The 25218-nt window shown below is 40.0% G+C and overlaps 1 protein-coding gene across 4 annotated transcripts in view; it reads left to right on the top strand.

The window, feature by feature from the left end:
* CLPTM1L (CLPTM1 like) overlaps positions 1-21693 on the top strand; it is a 108546-nt gene extending 86853 nt beyond the window's left edge. For 3 of the 4 annotated variants that reach the window (XM_037893381.2, XM_037893383.2, XM_037893382.2), the window contains 6 exons: positions 6866-6948; positions 9968-10002; positions 11116-11171; positions 11271-11315; positions 17504-17619; positions 19034-21693. In XM_037893381.2, coding sequence (XP_037749309.1) covers positions 6866-6948; positions 9968-10002; positions 11116-11171; positions 11271-11315; positions 17504-17619; positions 19034-19118 — 420 coding nt within the window. In that variant the 3' untranslated portion in view covers positions 19119-21693. Of the gene's footprint in view, positions 1-6613; positions 6730-6865; positions 6949-9967; positions 10003-11115; positions 11172-11270; positions 11316-17503; positions 17620-19033 lie in introns of those variants that run through there. The other variant, XR_005224467.2, reaches the window with a different exon arrangement.
* The last annotated feature ends 3525 nt before the right edge of the window (positions 21694-25218 follow it).

Here is a 25218-nt window from a genome sequence, read left to right as displayed (position 1 = left end):
TAGGAGTTACAGTGGACGAGAAGCTGGATATGAGTCAACAGTGTGCCCTTGTTGCCAAGAAGGCCAATGGCATTTTGGGATGTATACATAGGGGCATTGCCAGCAGATCAAGGGACATGATCGTTCCCCTCTATTCGACACTGGTGAGGCCTCCTCTGGAGTACTGTGTCCAGTTTTGGGCCCCACACTACAAGAAGGATGTGGAAAAATTGGAAAGAGTCCAGCAGAGGGCAACAAAAATGGTTAGGGGACTGGAACGCATGACTTATGAGGAGAGGCTGCCACTAGTACTCCCTATCTTCTTGCGAATACAGACTAACACGGCTGCTACTCTGAAACCTGTCATATTGTATTAAGTTTATGAATGTTTTATTAATCATTGTATGCAACCCCATGTGGGGAGGGTTACCACAGCTCCTCCAAGAAATAAAAACAGTAGGGACTGATTACTACAGTCCCTGAGAATTGTAATCAGCTCCAGAGAAGTACGAAAATCCAGGGTGATTTACATATATTGGTTCAGACTGGGTTTTCCAAATACTAGGAAAAGGGCTTTTTGGTATATTGAGGCTGAGTTCAGGGATGCTGTCTTCCTTTTGATTCAGTAAACAGGATTTTAGGTTGTAGGGGGACTCCAATCCTTGCTGAAAGTTTGGAAGACTGTCTTACTAAGGCCCCAAGAGATTGATGAGTGAGTCCTGGTATAGTGAGTGAGCATATCAGGACTTTTAAAAATGAGTTCTCTGTATACTTTTTATGTCCTTAAAATGCACTCTGCTGAGAGAGAGTTGTGTGATCACTGGTAAAAACAGTGTCATGGCCATTGGAGAGAGAGCTGGCCATTAGGTAAACTGGCTTGCTGGGGATATCACAATATATGATGGGGCTTCTGAGACTTAAAAACCCAAATCAGGAGGAGGAGGAGAGATGCAGGTCTCAGCTCAAGTGGGACAACAGAATGGAAAATACAGGTGCAGTTTTTGCTAGTGCCGTTGTTCCTGAGCCTCCCATGTTTCTGTATCAGTGTAGATGGTAGGATGTTGACTCAGCAGACCTTGATGTAAATCATAAAGAAAGACCATAGGTTCAGTTCAGTGGCAAAGGCTCAGCCAGGCTTATTGTCAACAGAGCCCCGGCTCACTGGTTACAGGTACATTAACAGGTATATGCCAGTGACAAGGTATCAACTCAATTAACATAATGTTTTCTCTAGGCCAATACAAATATACCTCTCTTATTACTCTTTTTTTTTTTTTTACATTGATCAAAACAAGTTATGTATTGCATTCCAGATGTTGTTAGTTACCATCCTTATGCCTTGTACCTGATAGTTCGAACAAAGCATCCTCATCCATTATCCTGTCATTCCCTCCTTTTCCTATGTCGGGTCTATATGTTCCTGTACCATCTTCTCAGGAATGTGCTTAGTTGATTAGCTGATACCTAGTTCTGTTATTCTACCAAGGTCTGCTTTGGTTCACAGTTTCCTTTGATTCATACTTTTACCCAGGCCTAGGTCTCCAGCAAGGCCTACAGTAGTTCCTCTGATATTGTACCAGCTCCTTTCCAGGATTCTTTTCTGATTACTGAGTACAACACATTGTCCGCCTTCTCATCATTTAGACTACATTTCAATAGTCTTGTTAGATGGGGCATCATCATAATGGATGTATGGATTCATGAGATAGATTAACTGTCTCTAGAACCGGTTTTACCAACTTGTCTGCTGTAATGCTAGAGAGGCTCAGACAATCGCAGTCATTCAGTATGTTACCTTTCTCAACTGCGTGTAGAAGGGAGTGTCTACAGAGTGTAACAGATGTTCATTGTAGTCTTGGTCAATCCTAATTCGGACTGGAAATAAGACAGACATTTTTAACAGTGAGGGAAATTAACCACTGGAACAATTTACCGATGGTGGTAGTGGATTATCCGTTACTGGCAGTTTTAAAATTGAGATTGGATGGTTCTCTAAAACATATGGTCTAGTTCAAACGGGTATTTATTCAGGGAAGTCCTATGGCTTGTGTTATCCTGGAGGTCAGACTACAGGATCACAATCGTCCCTTCTGGTGTTGTGTATGAATCTAATCTGTGAATCAGTTTGAGTCTCATACCCGTCCTGAACAAGCCTTTGAGACTTGCTTGCTGTCAGAATTTTAGATAAGCGAAGACATTGGTTCTGAAGTTTTTTATCATCCACCTTATTTACAAAGAAAACACATTCACTAGTACATGTAGGAAAACTTGCTAAATCTGCTCAGTCATTCATATAGTAATACAGACAGATGCTTGCACTCCTGTGCACGTTTTGTTTCTTAATATGTACAGGAAATAGACTATATTTTTTCCTCTGAACTCTTTTCCCAGTATGTAACTAGGGTTGTTTTATCCTTGGAACCAATGTTCATTTGGCAAGCCTTGCCTGGGACTCTGTGTATACTTTGCATCTGGGAGCAAGCCATGCAGCCCATGTCTACAGACTTATCCTGGTGGGGCTCATGCTAGTGCTCTAAAAATAGCTGTGTTAGATGTTGCTGTGTTAAGATCAGTGTGGTCTCTCAACCCACCCCACTGCCCAGGCTTGCGATCCCGAGCTGCAACCGAGCCCCAAGAACAAAGCAGCATCTATACCTGGGATCTCAAAGTCCCGGGCCATCTGTGTCCCGAGAACCTCCCCATTGCGGGCCGCGGAGGAGAAATATATTGGTTCAGACTGGGTTTTCCAAATACTAGGAAAAGGGCTTTTTGGTATATTGAGGCTGAGTTCAGGGATGCTGTCTTCCTTTTGATTCAGTAAACAGGATTTTAGGTTGTAGGGGGACTCCAATCCTTGCTGAAAGTTTGGAAGACTGTCTTACTAAGGCCCCAAGAGATTGATGAGTGAGTCCTGGTATAGTGAGTGAGCATATCAGGACTTTTAAAAATGAGTTCTCTGTATACTTTTTATGTCCTTAAAATGCACTCTGCTGAGAGAGAGTTGTGTGATCACTGGTAAAAACAGTGTCATGGCCATTGGAGAGAGAGCTGGCCATTAGGTAAACTGGCTTGCTGGGGATATCACAATATATGATGGGGCTTCTGAGACTTAAAAACCCAAATCAGGAGGAGGAGGAGAGATGCAGGTCTCAGCTCAAGTGGGACAACAGAATGGAAAATACAGGTGCAGTTTTTGCTAGTGCCGTTGTTCCTGAGCCTCCCATGTTTCTGTATCAGTGTAGATGGTAGGATGTTGACTCAGCAGACCTTGATGTAAATCATAAAGAAAGACCATAGGTTCAGTTCAGTGGCAAAGGCTCAGCCAGGCTTATTGTCAACAGAGCCCCGGCTCACTGGTTACAGGTACATTAACAGGTATATGCCAGTGACAAGGTATCAACTCAATTAACATAATGTTTTCTCTAGGCCAATACAAATATACCTCTCTTATTACTCTTTTTTTTTTTTTTACATTGATCAAAACAAGTTATGTATTGCATTCCAGATGTTGTTAGTTACCATCCTTATGCCTTGTACCTGATAGTTCGAACAAAGCATCCTCATCCATTATCCTGTCATTCCCTCCTTTTCCTATGTCGGGTCTATATGTTCCTGTACCATCTTCTCAGGAATGTGCTTAGTTGATTAGCTGATACCTAGTTCTGTTATTCTACCAAGGTCTGCTTTGGTTCACAGTTTCCTTTGATTCATACTTTTACCCAGGCCTAGGTCTCCAGCAAGGCCTACAGTAGTTCCTCTGATATTGTACCAGCTCCTTTCCAGGATTCTTTTCTGATTACTGAGTACAACACATTGTCCGCCTTCTCATCATTTAGACTACATTTCAATAGTCTTGTTAGATGGGGCATCATCATAATGGATGTATGGATTCATGAGATAGATTAACTGTCTCTAGAACCGGTTTTACCAACTTGTCTGCTGTAATGCTAGAGAGGCTCAGACAATCGCAGTCATTCAGTATGTTACCTTTCTCAACTGCGTGTAGAAGGGAGTGTCTACAGAGTGTAACAGATGTTCATTGTAGTCTTGGTCAATCCTAATTCGGACTGGAAATAAGACAGACATTTTTAACAGTGAGGGAAATTAACCACTGGAACAATTTACCGATGGTGGTAGTGGATTATCCGTTACTGGCAGTTTTAAAATTGAGATTGGATGGTTCTCTAAAACATATGGTCTAGTTCAAACGGGTATTTATTCAGGGAAGTCCTATGGCTTGTGTTATCCTGGAGGTCAGACTACAGGATCACAATCGTCCCTTCTGGTGTTGTGTATGAATCTAATCTGTGAATCAGTTTGAGTCTCATACCCGTCCTGAACAAGCCTTTGAGACTTGCTTGCTGTCAGAATTTTAGATAAGCGAAGACATTGGTTCTGAAGTTTTTTATCATCCACCTTATTTACAAAGAAAACACATTCACTAGTACATGTAGGAAAACTTGCTAAATCTGCTCAGTCATTCATATAGTAATACAGACAGATGCTTGCACTCCTGTGCACGTTTTGTTTCTTAATATGTACAGGAAATAGACTATATTTTTTCCTCTGAACTCTTTTCCCAGTATGTAACTAGGGTTGTTTTATCCTTGGAACCAATGTTCATTTGGCAAGCCTTGCCTGGGACTCTGTGTATACTTTGCATCTGGGAGCAAGCCATGCAGCCCATGTCTACAGACTTATCCTGGTGGGGCTCATGCTAGTGCTCTAAAAATAGCTGTGTTAGATGTTGCTGTGTTAAGATCAGTGTGGTCTCTCAACCCACCCCACTGCCCAGGCTTGCGATCCCGAGCTGCAACCGAGCCCCAAGAACAAAGCAGCATCTATACCTGGGATCTCAAAGTCCCGGGCCATCTGTGTCCCGAGAACCTCCCCATTGCGGGCCGCGGAGGAGAAACCCATGTAGACCTGCTGCCGGCAAAGACTGCTGCAGCTGCCAGCCCCCGCAGCTCCCATTGGCTGTGGGAGAGGGACAGAGATATACCATCACTAGTCACCGGCCAGAGTCAGCCATGGAGGCAGTATCATTAGTTGCTGAGCAGAGTCAGCCATGGAGGCAGTGTCACTTTTTTCCACAATGAATATAAACAAATCAAAATACCGAACACAACTATCTGATGCGCACCTTGCTGCAATCCTGAAGGTTTCAACTGCTCAGTCACTGAGGCCAAACATCAACAGAACTGAAGCGTTGCCAGGTGTCTGGCAAACACTAAAAACTCTCTGGCAGGCGAAGAATTGTATAAAGTTGTATGACAGTTTTTTTTATTTCTAAGAAATTTGAAATAAAAAATAGAGTATACATGTTTTCTTTTCTGAACACCATCTTCAGTGACATTATTGGCCCGCCGGGAGGATTTAAGGACTGGCACTGGCCCTAAGGTAAATTAAGTTTGAGACCCCTGATCGATACAGCTATTTTCAGCGTACTAGCACAAGCGTTGTCAGCACAAGTCTCTTAACCCAGGCTCAGAAACTCACTCCCAGATTCAGAGTAGACATACCATTGATTTCTGGATGGAGGTCACCACCTTAATCTGAAGGTAGTCTTCTCCCAAAACAGATGGGAAGGTGGTTTTGCTTTCTTAAGCTGGTGCTTTATATTTGATTACTGGGACTGTATGAATGTATTCTGAAGCATCTTGTTCATGTGTGGTCTGACATCTCAACTTAATGATAATGCAAAAGACAATATTCTTTCATTTGTCTTGCTTGTCATGCAAACTGCATTGTCCTCTTATGTAAGCTGGCTGTTTGCCTCCTTTTTTAGTGACGTGATTTGTGAAGTTACCAGCAACTCTTTTGGATCTGAAACTGTTTTAGAGAACTTCTGTTCCTTTCTAATTTGAAAAAATTGAGACTTCATTCAAGCATTTTAGTCTAAGATTAGGAATCCAAGTGAAATGATATTTCTTTACAGAAAGTAAATGTATTTATCTGTATTTCTGCTTCTTTGAAGATGTTAGATTCCTTTTCACCAGCTACTTTTTTCTTCAAATTTGGTAGTTAAAAATATGTAATTACCCATTTTAACCTTACAGCGGGGAAATAAATAAGTGCCTAATCAAATTATAGTCTTAAAACTAAGAGCTTGACTGAAGTATTCATATATGGCAAAAAATATATTGTTGTGAAACTTTGCTTCCTGCTAATTAAGGGACTTCAGTGCGAGAGAGTACTAAAGCACTGGCAATTGATCTATACATGAAATACACCCACTGGTATATAGCAAAGGGTCAAAAACCTTCAGAGTTAGGAGAATTCCTACCTGTCTTGCAATAGGAGCACAATCTAAACGTAGGAATCTGGTGAAACTATTACTTCTTGAAAAGCAGACTTGCAAGTAAGTAAGTAACTTTCTGAAGATGTACATCTCAGTGGATTACCCCTTACTCTCATCCTCACAGAGCTTGAGGATAGTAAAATTTTCTGATTTTTAACTATTCTGTTAATTGGAATGTGTTTGGAGGCTTTTCACTTGCTGGCGTGACAGGGGCTGACCATGGTACATTGAGATGGCACCTTAGGCACTGTGTAAATGGCTGGCCTGGGACTCGCTCCTCTGTCTTCCTCACCCTGTGTCTCCCTCCTCCCACTGCCTTCCACCCATCCCCAGGAGCCTAATGGTCTGAAACTAAGAACTAAAGGAGTTCACACCTTGTCTTGCATTGGGAACACACTCAAGCGAGGGAATCAACTGAGATGTAGATCTTTAGAACTCAGGAAATACAGGTATGTAACTTACTTTGCATGCAAATAAAGAACCTGCAGATATTGTGGATTCAACTAACTCCCATGAAAAATCTCTCTCAAAACAAACGGATATACTGACTCTAACTGAAAAAAGCTGTCTTCTTTTTATCATCAGGCTATGAAATATTTGTCCTATTTACTATATCCACTGTGTATTGGAGGTGCAGCTTATTCTCTTCTGAATGTGAAATATAAAAGGTAGGGTGCTACAAATTGTTATAAAATATTTAATTAAAGGTTAATCACCCCTTTAACAATTGTAATTACCCTTTTTTGGTGAAAAGAAAAGGAGGACTTGGGGCACCTTGGAGACTAACAAATTTATTTGAGCATAAGCTTTCGTGAGCTACAGCTCACTTCATCGGATGTATTCAGTGGAAAATACAATGGGGAGATTTATATACACAGAGAACATGAAACAATGGGTGTTACCATACACACTAATGAGAGTGATCAGGTAAGGTGAGCTATTACCAGCAGGAGAGCAGGGGGGAAAAAACCTTTTGTAGTAATAATCAAGGTTGGTCATTTCCAGCAGTTGACCTTTTTTGGTGTTAATTGATGTGAGATAATGGGGTTGCAGAAGTTTTTTGCCCTAAGGGGTATTTGATCAGTCAGGTAGGTAGGTAGTGGTTGGAAATTGCTGGCTAACAACCTGTTTGAAGTCTTGGTTTTATTTTTAGGGATATTCACATTACAGCCATCTTCTCTGTTATGGGGTCTGTGATATTGGGTGGAAGTGTACTACCTCATTCTCAGTACACAAGAAGTTAACTTTTACTTCATTCCTTACTGATAGGAAGAGCCATAAGAAGGGCTGCTGGAGAGACAAGGAGAGCGTGTCAGTGGGAAGTCAGGGGTCCACACTTATATGCTGAGTTCTGGATGAAACCCAGTTTAGAGAAACTTTTTGCTATGTTTGCTTTTGCTAACTCATTCTGATTTTTTCCTGCTGCTTATTACTGCAGTTTTATTTCTGCTGAATTTGCCCGCTAGCTTACAAGCACCCGTAGTCACCTCAATGGACAGGTCAAGGATTGAATGGACATTGAGACTGAACTATCTTCATCTCCAGGGGCTGGCCATTCCCTACGTTATGTTGGATTAAATGTTAAAGATTGAGATTTTTGTCTTGGTGGTCTAGCGAAGCTTGTCATAACACTCTGAGCAGTTCCTTTTCTGTAGATAAAGAACTTCTATCTCTACTGCTTTCACTATGGTATTTTTCACAAGCATTAAATCCATGTTTTTAAAAAGGAAAATATTGAGGTGGGTATATAAGAATGCAAAAATGGAGAATGCAAGTCAGTGCACCCATATTGCTTTCCAATTAAATTATCCAGGAGCCATTTAAAAATATTTCAAATGATCTTCCTCATGCACAAACTTGTTCTGAGTGCTCCAGCCTATACTGCCAGCCTCAACCCACTACAGTTTATAGAAATATTAGTAACTGGTTAACTGGAAAAACTTGTGAATTAGCCACTTATTTTTAACATCCAGTCAAATATAAGTCTTATGAAAAAGCAACTTCATTTCCTAATCTGAAGATTAAACCCTGTCTACATGAGAAATTTGCACTGCAGTAACAACATAGATGTAATCTTAATGAAGCAAACCCTAACATAGAGACATATTACACCAACGTCAAGTGAGTCTTACTCTAATACAATAGAATAATTTTATCAGATTAGGTTGCACCAGTGTAGACCCCATGTAGTAACTATGCAGATTAGAGACAACTGCACTGATGTATCTACAATGTAGAATGCGCCTAAGAGGAAAGATAGTTTTGTGATTTTTAAGGCACCAGACTGGGACTCAGAAGACCTGAGCTCTGTTAGTTTTCTGTTGTAATCTTCTTATGTCAACCTTGAGCAAGTCACTTAATCTCTGCCTCAATTTCCCACCTGTAAAATTGGGAATAATATGTCCTTTGTCTGTCTCTTCTGTTTAGATTGTAAGCTTCTTAGTGTTTGGGACTTTCTGTTAATATGTGTTTGTACAACACCTAGCACAGGGGAGCTCCTGTCTCAGCTGGGAAAATAAAGAAAAAATATGCAGGCTTCTAAGAACAATTTTTGGATTTCCTTAATTACCGGAAGATTATTTAAATCATTATTAAATGTTGAAAAATGACAATGTTTGCCGTTTCCTAGAACAATAAATTACAAAAGACAACTCATCAAAACTGCATCAGCAAGGAAGTACCACAGCACAACTAACCGTAGTTTAATAATGGTTTAACTTCATTTGTAGGCTATTGCAAATTCTGTTAATCATTTTGTGGCTACAGAATAATTGATCAAATCTCACTAAGGCCAAAACTTCACTGTAAATATATTCGTGCTAACATAGTGGAACATAATGTTATCTGTACAATCACACTGTGTGATAGAGCAACTTTTGTTCTTTTACATTAAGCTCAAAATTCACATTGGCCTTTTTACTGCTCTATTACACTGCAAACTCAAGTCTGGATTTGCTTTTCATCACCTGTAGCATTACTTTTTTCTAGCTTTATGCACTCATTCCATTGGACATCTGTTGTTGTTAGTTTACATTTTTCCCAGTTGAATCTCATTTTATTCATTTCCCATGTTTCCAGTATCTCTACTGTAAGATCCTATATTTCTTCTGTCTTCATTAATAATTGCAATTTTGAATAATCTGCAAACTAATAACAATAAATTGGTTAGTCTCTAAGGTGCGACAAGTACTCCTTTTCTTTTTGCGAATACAGACTAACACGGCTGCTACTCTGAATCCCAATAGTGTATTCATGGGGAAAGGACCAGGAGACAGCTTCACCCATTGTTTGTGGTCCTTTACTGAGTTTTCCTTGTACAGTAGCATTCCTTTCAAAGCCAATTTGAATTAACGTGTTTTTCAAAATCCTGAAAAATTATTCACTCATTGATATAGCTCCCTGCTTGTGCTGGGACACTTGAGGCACTGCATGTCACATTAAAAGCTCTTCAGAATACAGCAAAACACCCCCTCTGAAATCTTATCAAATTAAAATGGTTAATCAGATGTGAAGGAAGTGTCGCTTTTGTTTTTAAAAGTGGCAAATTTGAAGTGCTCAACTTCATTCTCTTCCATGTTAAAACATTGTGTAGAAGATGATGACCTCTGACAGGTATTGTCAGTTTAGTGTTGCAGTTTGGTTTGGGGGAAGAAAAGGAAAAATAATTACACTGTCTCTTATTTTTAGCTGGTATTCTTGGTTGATTAACAGCTTTGTGAATGGTGAGTATCTATGTATTTTCTTCTCAAATATACATATACTTATCTTTTCTTTATATTAAGGCCAGGAATTTCAAAAATGGCCTAAAATTGGGCTGACTTCAGTAGGTGGTGTTGAGTGCTTAACATTTTAAAAAAAACAACATCAGATCACTTATTTAGGTGCCTGAGTGTGGATTTAGTAGCCTCAGTGTGTTCCTTTTTTTTTTTAAATGTTAGCCTAGATTTCTTTTTTTTTTTTTTTTAAATTTTACAGGTGGTGTTTCAAAATAAAAGTTAGACATCTCAGATTTTGTAACAGTGTGATATGGGGTTGTCATGATTTGGCTGTGCATCCCAAAACGATAGCAGTCAAATAGAGGAGCAAAAGGGAAGAAAAAAGACCTTAAAATAGTGTTAAAATAGAACATAGTCCATGAGAGCCGGGTTTCTCAAACTTCTTTGCACTGCGACCCACTTCCGACTACAAAAATTACTACATGACACCAGTGTCCTTATTACTCTAGATTCTAGAGTCTAGAATCAGGGCCAGCGTTTAGGGGCAGTAAGCAGGGCAATTGCCTATGGCCCCATTCCACAGGGGGCCAAGTGAAGCTAAGTTGCTCATGTGGTGGCTTCAGTCCCGGGCAGCAGGGCTTGGGCTTCAGCTTCTACCCCTGGCAGCAGGGAGTTTTAACACCAGCCCTGGTGACCCCATTAAAAAACTTGCGACTCACTTGGGGTCACGACCCACAGTTTGGGAACCACTGCACTGGAGTAAACCACAGAGTGAGGATAATTACATGTGTATCTTGCACTTGTGCACCCCCCTTTAGGGTACGTTCACACTGCAGCTGGCAGCGTGCTTCCCAGTTAGGTTAGGCAGACGCACACTAGCTCTGCTTGAGCTAGTGCTATTTTTAGCACGTTGGCTTGAACAGAATTAATATGTCTGCCTACCCAAACTGGGAAGCATACTCCCAGCTTCAGTGTAAACGTACTCTTAATGTTAAGGAGACTTGTGTACATGAAAAGGGAAAACAGATGTCTCTGAAACACAAAGTGTATAAATTTGCATGGAATACTTACTTGCTCTTTGTGGATTTATCTTAAAATATGTTCATATTGTCTCTTCAGGGGTATATGCTTTTGGATTCCTATTTATGTTGCCCCAGCTGTTTGTGAATTATAAGGTATGTCTAAATGTTTATAATGGGATATTTTTGGCTTTCAGTATCTATAACTTATTCTCAGTTTTGTTATAAATTATGTTTACATTTCTTTTCTTGTAGATGAAATCAGTTGCGCATTTACCATGGAAGGCATTCACATATAAAGTAAGTAAAGCTGTAATTTCAAAAACTTGTGCTACCAAGACAGCAATTGTTTTTCACTTGAGAAGCAGGGCAATAATGTGTAGCTTAACTGTGAATTTTTAGAATTAAACTACCAGTTTAACACAGCACAAATTTAATTGTTGTCTGTAACTTTTTCTATTTGCTAAGAAAGTTATGACTCCTTCTTTACTTTTTTCATTGTGGCTTTTCTATAATGTAAATTATTTTAGTTTCCTTGTTTTGATAGAGTTGACTGGTTTTGACTGTCAGCAATCTTTCGTATTGGTAAAATACTTACTTTTTTATTGAATATATGCATTTTAATAGAATATTCCATTGATTGCTAAATATGTTGCAAACTGAAAGACAGTTATGGGAAAAAGTCAAGACCCCATGTACTCTACAGTGCCAAGGAATTTCCCCACATTGCAGCAATACTGTGTTCCAAAACCTGTGTTCACGTTATTAAACAGTGTAAATTAAGCTATTTTGTTTTTGTAAACCAGCAGAAAGCCTGAAATGGTAGTCTTACTCCTGGGGGAATTCTGCACCACTGCGCAATGCAGAATTTTGCAGAAATTAATGTTGTGCATGCAGAATTTCCCTTCCCCCACAGAAATGGGCTGCAGAGCTGCTGGCTGCCACTAGGGGCTGCTGGACCCAGCAGAGCCCAGCTCACACATAGAAGACACTGCCAGGGGGAGGAGGAGGGAGTGGGAGCTAGAGTTCCTTGCATGCCCTGAGGGAAGCAGACAGCGGCACGCATTAAACTCCACACAGCCTGATGCTGGGTCCCAGGCTTGTTTCTCCCTCTGGATCCCTGGGCTCTGGGGGGGCTCCGTGGCTGGGCTCTGAGGGGGAGGGGCTTTGGGTGTTTGACCCCCTTTCTTCCCTTCTCTCCTCCCTCCCCGTCCCCCACTCCCCCGCCAGCTAGGCTCTGGGGTAGGGTGGGGAGGAGGCAGAGAAATAGGAACTGGGTTATCATAGGGGTTTCTTTAATTCTCTACTCCTGGGCAGACTTTTGTGTGTGTCAGTATTGTTACAGATATACTTGCTGACAGGTATTTTGGAATAAATTACCAAAATAATTGAGACTGGCATGATTATGTAGAGTTATTTTGACAAAATTTGCAGAATTTTAAAATCTTGTGCACAGAATTTTTTTTTTGGTGCAGAATTTGCGCTTTTTCAGTGTTGATAATGGTAGCAAAAACATCCAGTAAGTGTGTTTAATCCCATCATAGGTTGCCTCCCACACTTACCTAGATGGAAACCTAATATAAAAATGAATAAGACAGAGGCATCTTTACTAATTATTTATTTTCCTACTTAATTCATTAAAACAACCATTTTAATCTAAATAAATCTGCCACAGAGTTTAGAATGCAGCATCAAAATGCAAGTCTTAATGATGTTAACAGACACATGCTCAGGGTTGCAGGCTCTGAGCGGTGCTTACCTCAAGCAGCTCCCGGAAGCAGCGGCATGTTCCCTCTCTGGCTCCTACACGGAGGCATGGCATCAGCCAAACACTCTGCGTGCTGTCCCATCTGTAGGCGCTGCCCCTGCAGCTCCCATTGGCTGCAGTTCCCGGACAATGGGAGCTGCGGGGGGCACCACTTGGGATGGGACCAGCTCCAGAGCGGGGCAAGCTCCTAACCCCACTCCCCACCGGAAGCTTGTGGGCCGGATTAAAAGTTCTGATGGGCCAGACACAATCCGCAGGCTGGACACGATCCGCAGGCCGTAGTTTGCCCATCCCTGGTATAGACCAAGCCTTTAACGCACACTTTATTTTTTCTTTCTATTCGTGGTGAAATGTGTGTACTTTGGGATGCTGTGGTAGGTGTGTGCAGTCTGAATGTGTGCTTGTTTCCTCAGTGAGGATGAAGTCTCATTCTGTCTGTGAGCACATTATGTCCTCACGGATAATTCTTCCTAGTACTTAAGTAATTTCCCAAACATCTGGTCATAGCCTTAGTCATAAGGGGGAGATGGTTGGTGACATGTAGAGAACATAGAGGTAGATATTAGAGTTTAAATGCAGATCATCTTTGGATATTTTGACCCACAGGTTGGTTTGTTGTCTTGCATAGGAGTGATCTATTTTTGCTAGTTCTTTGAGACAAACAAGGAAACCAGCAGAATTTCACTCACTTTGGTTTCTTTAGGGTGTGTACTTTGAGTTTCTTATACCCACTGGAGCGGTATATAGTAGACACTTTTGCCTGATTAGTTCTTATGTATTATAACTGTTATGGTATGAGAAATTTGGGGTTTGTTTCCAAAAATTGCAAATAAACTTTATATATTCCGGCTACTTGTCATAACAAATCATGTTATCGATATTAGAGCCTTATGACTGGAGCTCTGAAGATGCACATATGCATGTGCTATGAAGGTTGTCTGTGACCACAGTACAGTTTTTAAAACCAATATAAAAAAACTACAGAACTATTTACAGATGTCATACATGTCAGTTCTCTATCGCAAAGGTTTCCTGCTTCCACAGTAAATGTCTTTTCCAGTTGCTTACAATTCTCTCAAATATTCACTTATGGGCTTAAAAATTTTCAGGCTTGGTTTCTCCTTGAGGGAATTTTATTTGGAATGCATCAGCAAAAATATTTTGGCTCTTAAACAAAAGCAGCAAAAAGAAATCACCAAAGAAATTTGTTTGCCATTATCCATTTAAAAATATATATATATATTTTTTTGAGCAGCTAATACCTAAACGGGAGGAAGTAGACAGTTTAAATTTGGCAGAGAGATAATGGTTTTGATGAACAAACTTTTTTTGGCAGACCAAGGAAAATACATTTTAGTTTGAGAGTTTTATAAAGATTTTAAAATTACATGTTGTTCTTAAGCAATTTAAGGATTAATGCGTAACTGGTTCTCCACAAAGTGAAAGTGATCAATGGAGTATTCATGAATCCTCACATTTTCAACCGCATCGGGAATGTGGCATCATTTTAACCTGTATTTTTTTAAAGTTATAATAAAAAAATAAAATATTTAGATGATGAAGGTCAAAGAAAAGTAGCAGCTGTTCCCTTACTGGTAACGTTTCACTTGCTTCCCTGACGTACTGTGTTTTATTTCCCCGTCTTTTGTATATCTAAAGCCCTGTCTAAGTATGGTTCAAGCTAAAACACTTACTAATATAATTGTATATTCTGGAGTGGACAGTGCCTTCTGAATGAAGAAAGAGCCATGTTACATCTTAGATTAGTTAGATCTGCAACTTAAGGCTTGAATATTGGCAGTCGGAGTGAACTGAGTATAATATGTTGTGTGTTCCCAATTTCACTTTCCCCACATAGTTTCCTTTTAGATCTGTATGACATTCTGGTATGCAGTCCAGACCACTGAATGGCTGTGTCACCACCTGCCCTGCAACCTGGGGTGCCTCACAATGCTTTTTACTGTAACTTCCAACTTGGGCTTCTCACAGACAGCATGCAGGTTACATCCTGAGTGTCTGTGGATAGCCACAGCCCTGGTCCAGCACCTCTAACTCCAGCAGCTTGTCAGCAAACACCAGTCACACTTTGGCTTCCAGCAGCTTTGATTACTACATGCAGAGTAACCCCAACACACTCCCAGTCCTGGATTTTTCCCAATAAATGTGTGTTCTGTACTGTCCAGCCCTCTCTTGGACAGTCTAGATATATTAGGTCCGTTGCTCCTCTAAAGCGATCAAGATACAACAGTTTGCCACCTCAAATGGAGTTATACACACAGTTCACAACACTGAATTAGTTTTGGTTAAAGAATAAAAGACGTTTATTTAATTGCAAAGAGAGAGGTTTTAAGTGAGTACAAGTAATGAGGCATCAAAGTCAGAAATGGTTACAAGAAAAACAAAGATAAAATGCTTCCTAAACTTAACAAACTAGACTTGATTCAAGATGAAGTCCCCTACCACATATTCCAGTAACAATGTTGATCAAATTCTCAGGCCAGGATCTGCTCCCAAGGTCCAACAGCTGTTGAGGTTTTTTGTTTTGTTTCATTGTGTTTTTTTGGTTTTGGTCCTCTTAGGTGAAAGAGGGAGAGAGAAAAGGGAGAGAGAACATGAAGTGTTTTTGCCCCATTTTCACCCTGTGAAATGCAATTTCCTGAGAGTGACCCCTAGATAAAGTTTATTCCAGCTGAGAGTATGGAGACATGGAGTCTGATGGAGGAAGTTCCATGCTGGTTCTTTTCACCTGTGTATGCGAAATGCAGATGTGCCTTGTGTGACAGGGTCGGGCTGGATGGCTACAGGAGAGTAATAGAAGGCAGATATATTAGCCCCAGGTTAAGTAGGTCCCTTTTCCCTGGGTAAGGTAACAGGGAAGGTTTCAGAACAATCAGGAACTTTCTGGAAATAATAAAGACAGACAGGCTGATTAGAACACCTGCAGCCAATCAAGCTGCTAGAATTAATTAAGGCAGTCTAATCAGGGCACCTGGGTGTAAAAAGGAGCTCACTTCAGTTTGTGGTGCACGTGTAAGGAGGTGGGAGCGAGAGGCGCTAGGAGCTGACAGTGAGAATGCATACTGTTGGAGGACTGAGGAGTACAAGCATTATCAGACACCAGGAGGAAGGTCCTATGGTGAGGATAAAGAAGGTGTTGGGAGGAGGCCATGGGGAAGTAACCCAGGGAGTTGTAGCTGTCGCACAGCTGTTCCAGGAGGCACTGTAGACAGCTGCATTCCACAGGTCCCTGGGCTGGAACCCGGAGTAGAGGGCGGGCCCGGGTTCCCCCCAAACCTCCCAGCTCCTGGTCAGACACAGGAGGAGTTGACCTAGACTGTGGATTCAGAAAAACGGCCAAGCTGAGGGCTGCCGTGAAGCTCCAAGGCGAGCAAATCTGCCAATAAGCGCAAGACCCACCAAGGTAGAGGAGGAACTTTGTCACTCTTGTTTCTTGCCTTTCCCTCCTTCCATGCCAAAGAATGTCCATTTGATAGGTGATGACCCATCAGCTTTGCCAACACCTGGCTAGGCATGTCAGCAAGTCCTTTGTCTTTGAGAAACAGGTTTACCCACTTCCCAGACGTGTTTGGTAAACACACTTCAGTCATGATTTCAGCTTATGTTCATAACTTTACATATAACTTTGCTACATACGTTTCACCATGACATTATTGACCAGCAAGTTGAGTTTTCAAATGGTACCTTACAAGGAATATTTTTTACAAAGATTATTACAGTGTGCGGGGGTGGGGGCCTTCCACTTTAGGGAGGGCTCCAGCACCCTTGCAGTAATGTGTAGGATGTGATTACAGGAGTGCATTCCGTAACAATCTGTGTTAATATTTTATTATCTTGCTTCCTTTTTTCTCTTCCTCACTCCACTGTGATCCAGTATCACAATATACTGTCAAGAAGCTCTATCCATACATTCTAATAATGAACCTTGTTAATTAAAATACGCAAAAATCAAAACTATTCCTGAGCTTGCCATTGTTTTACTGGTAACATTGCCAATGCAGGTAGACCTTCAGTTAGCACATCACTGCCAAATGTCGGTACTAGTGCAGGCAGATCCATTTTTTGTCTTTAACCTGACTGTAAGTTCTCCTGTTCAAAGTTCTGGCTGTTTTTTTAGGTTTGCCTATTAGTTCTTAAATAGTGCAGTGTGTTCTCAGACCTGGGTGGTAGCCCAAGTCCTGGTGTGATATTTGAAACTGACCACCTAACCATAGAGTTAATGCAGGGGTGGCCAACCTGTGGCTCTGGAACCACATGCGGCTCTTCAGAAGTTAATGTGCGACTGCTTGTATAGGCACTGGCTCGGGGGCTGTAGCAACAGGCACCAACTTTCCAATGTGTTGGGGGGTGCTCACTGCTCCACTCCTGGCACTGCCACAGGCCCTGCCCCCTCCCCTGAGCCTGCCATGCCCTTGCTCCTCCTCCCTCCTCCAAGAGCCACCTGCACACCACGAAACAGCTAACCAGGAGGTGTGGGGAGGAAGGGGAGGCGCTGATCTGCAGGGCTGCCAGTGGGCGGGAGGCGCTGGGAGCAGGGTGGGGGAGCTGATGGGGGGGCTGCTGACGTATTATTGTAGCTCTTTGGCAATGTACATTGGTAAATTCTGGGTCCTTCTCACGCGCAGGTTGGCCTCCCCGAGTTAATTTGCTACCAACTGAACTATACTGATACCTTTGCTGAAAATATTTCTTATATTTATAGGCATTCAACACCTTCATTGATGATATCTTTGCTTTTATCATCACTATGCCAACATCGCATAGGCTGGCATGTTTTAGGGATGATGTGGTATTCCTCGTCTACCTTTACCAAAGATGGTATGTTTTCCCTTCATCCCTACTCCTTTTTTTATCCATTTTCACTGTTTGTCAACTACAGATCCATGCAGCTGTGTGAGCAGTAATTAGGTACAAGAGACAAAAATAGTTTAGGGCTGACTTACGCCTTTGCTCTCTTAGAATGTCTTAGTATGTCTCTTAGGAATCTGATAGTCCCAAGCTATACTCTTATCAATCATATAGCGCCTCTTAGAAGTTACTTACTCATGCTTTGAGAATTAAACCATAAGTAACTCACGAGTCTGATTACTCACCCTTATTTACATAATGTATTCTTTTACCTTTTAGTGTGGGCTTGAAAAATTCCTCAACTTGGCCAAGAGAAAGCTAGCCTTGGTGAGGGAGGAATCTACACCACCAATTCTAACAAAATCTAAACTTGCTTTCTTAAAACTTAAAACGAACATTCCAAAAGTGAATAGCATAATCTTCCTAAGTCTGCAGACAGCTCCAACGCTTCTGCTACTTAGTTTTGCCATACAGCAGAGTGATATTAATAAGACTCCTAATTTTCGCTGCTGCTGCTATGCAGAACTCCGTGGCAGCAGGGTAGCTGTCAAGAATTCATGTCAGTTTCTTGTTGTTGGATGAGAAAATTAAGAACAGAAGCAGATTTTGGAGTTATTCACTGGGAAATAGGATTGAGAAGGAGACAGAGAGGGAAAGACGTTTAGACTAGCAACAGAGATGTCCCATTCTGTTGACAGCCTTTTGTAGTATGCAGGGAGAGTGACAGAGGAAGAGGATCTCCAGTACTCTCACAACAGGGGGGGAGGAGACTCAAGGCTCCTTCCTTCCAACAGCTAAAGGTGAGTAGAGCTTCAGATTTGCAAGGCGAAGACTGAAGATGAATCATAGGACTGGAAGGGACCTAGAAGTTCATCTAGTCCAGTTCCCTGCACTCGTGGGAGGACTAAGTATTATCTAGACCATGAAGTCTCCAGGTCTAGAGACCGCACAAAGCAGCTGGTGGCCGTTGTTGGCCTTCTCAGCAAGGCACTTCCAAGTGCTCGTTGGTGGAAGTTCTCCCTTCATGATGGTCTTTTCTATCTAGCTTTGAATAACGAGTGGGTTTAGTCTTCTAGCTAGTAAGTGTCTGGTATGTTTTTCAAGTCCTGTATTATGTAAACAAAGTTAAATTTCAAATAGAGAATTAAACTCCGATTTAATGTTTTAAGTAAATATTATATGGTGGTTCTTTTAAAGTTTTAGCTTTATTTAAACTGATTTAGTAGTAGTAAAACAGGTTAAGGAAAGTTATATTTAAAACAGCCCAGCCTCTTCTGATTGATGAACAAGGAATCAATTTTTGGCAGATTAAACAGTGGTGCTTGCTGTCTTTTATCAGAAATCATTGCTTCATGTCACTAATTTGTGTTATTTTATCTATAAGGCTATATCCTGTGGATAAGAGCAGAGTGAATGAATATGGAGAATCTTATGAAGAAAAGCCGAAAAGAAAACTCCACAAAGAATAGTTTAGATAACAGTAGACGACTATTTCTGGACTGCTACTGGCTATGTGTATTGTTTGATCTTAATGAAGAAAAAAGATTGGATTATTTAATAAGAGTATTTTTTAAAGCTTATGACAGAACTCCATGGACAATACATCTTCTGCGTTGCCAAAATCTATTTTTGATGGTTCTTTGATGTTTCAAGATTCCTTTTGTGTCTTTATGAAGAAGTCTGCCAATGTTTCTGCCAGATACCACTTAAACAATAGTTAAACATATTTAAACTTCTCTTACATGACAAATTAATATTTGTTTAAATTTTCTTTATTGTTATGATGGACATTTTAGTAGGTGTTTTGAGACAGCTTAATTAATGGGTCATGTGGTACCTTTATTGATAAAGGGCTACTAGGCCATGAAGAATACAGGTAGGCTGTGATTGTTATAGCAGAGTAGAGCATCACTGCTGAACCAGGGGTTGTTAGAATTTAAAGGTATAACTTCTGGAACATACACTTTAAACTGCATCACACAACACCATTCTAGATTGACACCGGACATGGAAGGGCTCGGATTGATGGGGGGGTTAAAATCTTATGGCTGACCTAAGCTGTATGGGACTTCGAAATAAGAGTCCTCTGGCTTAAAATAGTCTTCCTGGAAGGAAGGGGAAAGTAACCCAAACAGTTAAACTTCTTAAAATATTGTCAAGCTTTTAGCCCATAATATGACTTCAAATCTTAATTTATTTTTAAATGGCTTTTTATTATAAAAAGCTAGTGAGCATGTGCAGCAATTAGTATTCAGTGACTATTTTTATTACATATATAAAGTTGCATAAACCTTTCCTGCATTGCTAGCTTAGGATCCCTTGATTCCCCATTAAAATGGGTATTTATATGATTGTCACAAAGCATTTTGATGTACTAGGAAAATACCTCTTAAACAGTCTTGCAGCCTTACATGTTTGCATGATAGACACCATTGTGAACTATTGTGCCAATTCTTATATGCTTTCACAGGGAAAAGTTTCCTAGTCTTCTTGATTTGTATTTTAAATTAGGTAATAAAACATACAGCATTCAGCTAATTGGAAGGGGATTGCTTGAACTAATAGATGCTCAGAATATTATCTATCGAAAAAACATAAGTAAAATAACCTTCAAAATGTGCCCGTAAGTTAATTTTATTTCCAGTAGCAACGTTTAAAGGGTGAAGTGTCACTGTAACTTCCTATCATGTTATCAGTTTGGATATTGTATATATCACTGAAATTCAGCACTTCTTGCAAATTGTTAGAATATGCTAAAATAAAGTATATTCAAATGGTAGAACAGTATGCATTTAGAACCCCTATTATGCAGTTTTATGAAATAATAACTTGCATTTAGTGAGCACTAAAGTTAAATAACCTGCATTGAGTAACACTGAAAATACATGTTGCTTTCCTCACATTAATAAACAAAACATTTGATTCCCAGAACCAGCATTAGCAGCTTAAGCCTAGTTAAAGTAAATACTTTGTTTTAAAGTTAAATTGATTAACTTCTAGAGATTTTATGTGGAAAAAACCAACACTGCTGACCAAAGCTATGTCTTTCTTTTAATTTACTACATATTTTTGCTGGGCTGTCAAAACAGGTTTGTTTTTTTGTTTTTTTTGTTTTTTTTAACTTCAGTATGCCACTAACTCAAAATGTAAATAGTTCAAGTGAAGGAAAGATTGCTTTAATTTTGTCATAAATAGAAAACAATAATGGTTTGTTTTTCTTTTTCAAATCCCAGTGTTGCAATGGTTTGAAAGCACAAAGGCTGTCGTCCTGTAAAGACAAGGCATGTGCCTAATTTGACACACTGTGAGTAGTCCTACTGAAGTCATTAGATCTTAACTTCACTTACACTGAGGCCCCTTTACACCATTCTGGCAGTGTAAAGCTGTCATGAAGTGGACATTAGTTTAAGTTAATGCCCACTTTAAGGCCACTTTACAATTCAGTAGTTCCAAGGGCCTGATTCTCCTTTATACTAAGATCCTTTTACACTGCTGTAGCAATGTAAAGTTACACATGTGCATAAGATCTTGTAGGATTGGGATTGAAGTTGACACAACCAAGATTTTTCTCATGTTGCCAGCTGCAGCTCTGCATTTTTATGCAAACTGCTCTAGGACTCCTATTTCATAGTAGTAAACATCTAGTTTTGTATGTTGAAAATAACTTGTCTTGATATTTAGTAACTTTATACATTGGTCCTTTTTGTGCCATTTTTAAATGAATTTGAGTAATTTTTCTGAAGTGGCCTCTGAAAGTCTAATTACTGCATTCAGGTAATTTACATTTATATTCAACATTCCTTTTTTGTGGGTAATTGTTTGAAAATCACTCTTACATCTTTATGTACTGTTAGTTTTTTACCCTTCATAACTTTCCATGTCTTTTGGTGATATGAGAGATAAATAATTTCCCATACAACAATGGTCATGCTGAATGTAAGGTTAGAACATTTGATGTTGTAAAAGCAACCAGACTTTTTCAGGCTTTGAATCAGTGATTTGTTTCCTGCATTCCATTTACAAATAAAACATGTGTGGGATGAACAGTTTGAGTTCTGATTTGTTATTAAAAAGACTGAGTTACAGCATGTGTTTCATAACTGAATGACGGATGAAACAAGAACTGACATTTCTTTTTTAAAAGCTTTTTTTCAGTACAATAAAATAGTCTTACAAAATGATGAAGCACTGTTCCATTGAATACTGCATGTTTTGAGCTATAGTTCACTTGGTTTGAAATAGATTTAAAATGTGTCAGTCTTTTCCTCCTGAATTTTTGAAACATAATTGGAAACAGTTTCAGTTCCTTCCAGAAGAGAATACTATTGAAATGCAAAATATTTTTAAAATGCAGGATTATAGATGTACATTGTATTCATGATAACACGTGTTCTTCTGTCACACTGACACACAAGATGAGCTAAGTAACCACCATTTTAGTAAAGATCGTATATGACAAATCCTATGGTCTCTGTTGGATTTTAAGGGCTACATTTAGAACTTCCATAATTAAATCCCAAGCATTTAAAAAATATGCACAAATAAAACATTTGAGTTAGGTAGGCTATCTTGTGCAATTTGAGACAAGCTCACCGCATCTTAAATCTCCCTTAGTAATGGTCTGTCATTTACACTGTGGCAAGAAATTGAACTATATATGTCACAATCTATTAATAAAGGATTGTCAGAATTAGGAATAGACAGTGGGATTTTAAAAGCTGCTTAAAGCATTTGAAAATATCAGCCAGCATGTTCAAGATGGACCTGCAAGGAGTTATTCCTGATTTCTTATTTATGCTGCACTGATGTTAGATTAAGATGTTATCCTACCTTCCCACACCTAAAACTGCAAGGGTGACCTACTCTCTACCCACCCACCTACCCCCAAAAAAGGAAAATTCCAGGGATGCACCAGGTCCTGGGGCCAGACAAACTCAAGCTGCAGAAGCAAATTAAAAAGCAGCCTCAGCAGGGACAAATTGCTTTCTACAGTTTTTACTCTGGAAATTCCCTTGTGCTGATTGGCTGTTTGGTCCATCTGCTCCCATCCCCTTCCTCAGTTTCTTCACCTCACATCATTCTACTTGCTCTTGAAGCTATCCTGTTTCCTCTCCCTTTCCTTATTCACCACATCTCCCACCTTTTGTCTTTTGTTTAGCTAATTGCCCATAACAAATCCATACCCAAAGAATGTAATAAAAATTGAATCTTGGAACTAGCATATTACCAAATCATCACTTTGTTCACTCGCCTTGTAGGTTGTATCCTTTTCCTTCATCTATCGTATTTGTGACAGAGCCCAGCAACAGATGCTTTAGAGAAAGTGCAAGAAATCGTACAGTAAGCAGATGCGGTATAATTTTTCAACTATGAAGGTCTCAGCCTAATAGTTAGAGATGCCCTGAAGTATGGAGCCTTTTCTATCCCTTCCAAAGTTTTTTGTTAGCAATAGCTATTAGAACTCTGGATATGTTATACATATAAATGCCCAGTAGCCTGAACCTTGCTAGCATTTGGTCTTAATATCCCCCTGCAATAAGTTCCGAAACTTAACTATGCATTTTGTTGAAATTATTTTCGTTGGTTTTGAATTTCTCACCTTTTAATTTCTTTAAATGCCCCCTTTGGCTTTATATTCTGAGAGAGAACAGAAGTATTATAGAAGGAACTGGTAGCAAAACCTATAAGTTGAGGTTGCCTGACCCTTTCCATTATAAGACCCTGTTTTCAGTTGGCTTAAACTTGGCCAAAATGTAACCATTTTGACTGAAATTTTCTATGTCTGCCTTAAACTGATTTTTTTTCGGGGAGGGCGGTTAACAGTTAAACTATTTTAGAAAGAGATGAGGGGGAAAATACAAACAGTTGTAAGAATTCAATGTAAGTCCAAAGCAGACTGCAAAGAGTTACTAAGGGATCTCCCAAAACAGGATGATGGGGCAATAAAATGGCAGATGAAATTCAATGATAAATGCAAAGTAATGCACATTGGCAAACAATACCATTTCTATATATAAAATGATGGGGTCTAAATTACCTGTTATTACTCAAAAAAGATCTTGGAGTCGTGGATAATTCTCTGAAAAGGCCCACTCAACGTGCAGTGACAGTCAAAAAAGCTAACAATGTTGGAAATCATCAGAAAAGGGATAGGTAAGACAGAAAATATATTGCCTCTATATAAATCCATGGTGTGCCCACATCTTGAATACTGTGTGCAGATGTGGTCACCCCATCTCAAAAAAGATATACTGGAATTGGAAAAGGTACACAAAGAAGGGCAACAAAAACGTTTAGGGGTATGGAACAGCTTCCCCATATGAGGAGAGATTAATAAAATTGGGACTTTTCAGTTTGGAAAAGAGATGACTGGGGGGGAATATGATTGACTGCTGTGGAGAAAGTAAATAAGGAAGTGTTATTTACTCCTCATAACACAAGCATTAGGAGTCACCAAATGAAATTAATAGGCAGCAGATTTAAAACAAACAAAAGAAAGTGTTTCTTCACACAACACACAGTCAACGTGTGGAACTCTTTGCCAGAGGATGTTGTGAAGGCCAAGACTATAACAGGGTTCCAAAAAAAAAAAAAAAACTAGATAAGTTTATGGAGGATAGGTGTATCGGTGGCTATTCAGCCAGAATAGGCAGGGATAGGGTCCCTAGCCTCTGTTTGCCAGAAGCTGGGAATGGGTGACAGGGAGGCATCATTTGATGACTATCTGTTCTGTGCATTCTCTCTGAAGCACCTCGCATTGGCCAGTGTTGGAAGACAGGATGCTGGACTAGATAGACCTGACTCAGTATGAGTGTTCTTATATATTTAATTGAAAACCTCTTCCAACTCCATGCATGAAGCTGGAGGGAGGCTACTAGTGGAGTTCCTCAAAGATTGGACCAGTTTTATTTAACATTTTAATGAATGGCTATGGCACACAACGTGGGAGTGTGCTAGTAAAATCTGTGGCTGGCACAAAGTTGGGAGGTATTGCTAATACAGAGGAGGATTGGAATACGACACACGAAGATCTGGATGACCTTGAAAACAGGAGTAATAGGAATGGGATGAAATTTAATAGTGAAAAGTGCAAGGTCATGAATTTTTTCTATAAGATGGGAACAAATCACTTGGAAGCTACAATCAGTTGTGATGTGGCCATGAAAAAAGCTAATGCAATCCTAGGATGCCTCAGTCAAGGTATATCCAGCAGAGATAGGGAAGCGTTATTACTATTAAACAAGGCACTAGTAAGTCCTCATCTGGAATACTGTGTTCAAATCCTAGAAGATTAGGGTTGGAAGAGACCTCAGGAGGGCATCTAGTCCAACCCCCTGTTCAAAGCAGGACCAATCTGGTCTCCCATGTTTAAGATAGATGAATTCAAACTGCAACAGGTGCAGAAAAGGGCTACTAGGATGATCAGAGGAACGGAAAACCTACCTTATGAGAGGAGACTTAAGGAGCATAGCTTGTTTAACCTAACAAAATGAAGGCTGGGAGGAGATATGACTGCTCTCTCTTAATACATCAGAGGGATAAATACCAGGGAAGGAGAGGAGTTAAAAA

This window comes from Chelonia mydas, chromosome 2 (genome assembly GCF_015237465.2).
Source record: "Chelonia mydas isolate rCheMyd1 chromosome 2, rCheMyd1.pri.v2, whole genome shotgun sequence".
Taxonomy (NCBI): Eukaryota; Metazoa; Chordata; order Testudines; family Cheloniidae; genus Chelonia; species Chelonia mydas.
Note: the sequence above shows the minus strand (reverse complement) of the source record. Positions and strands in the feature narration are given on the sequence as shown.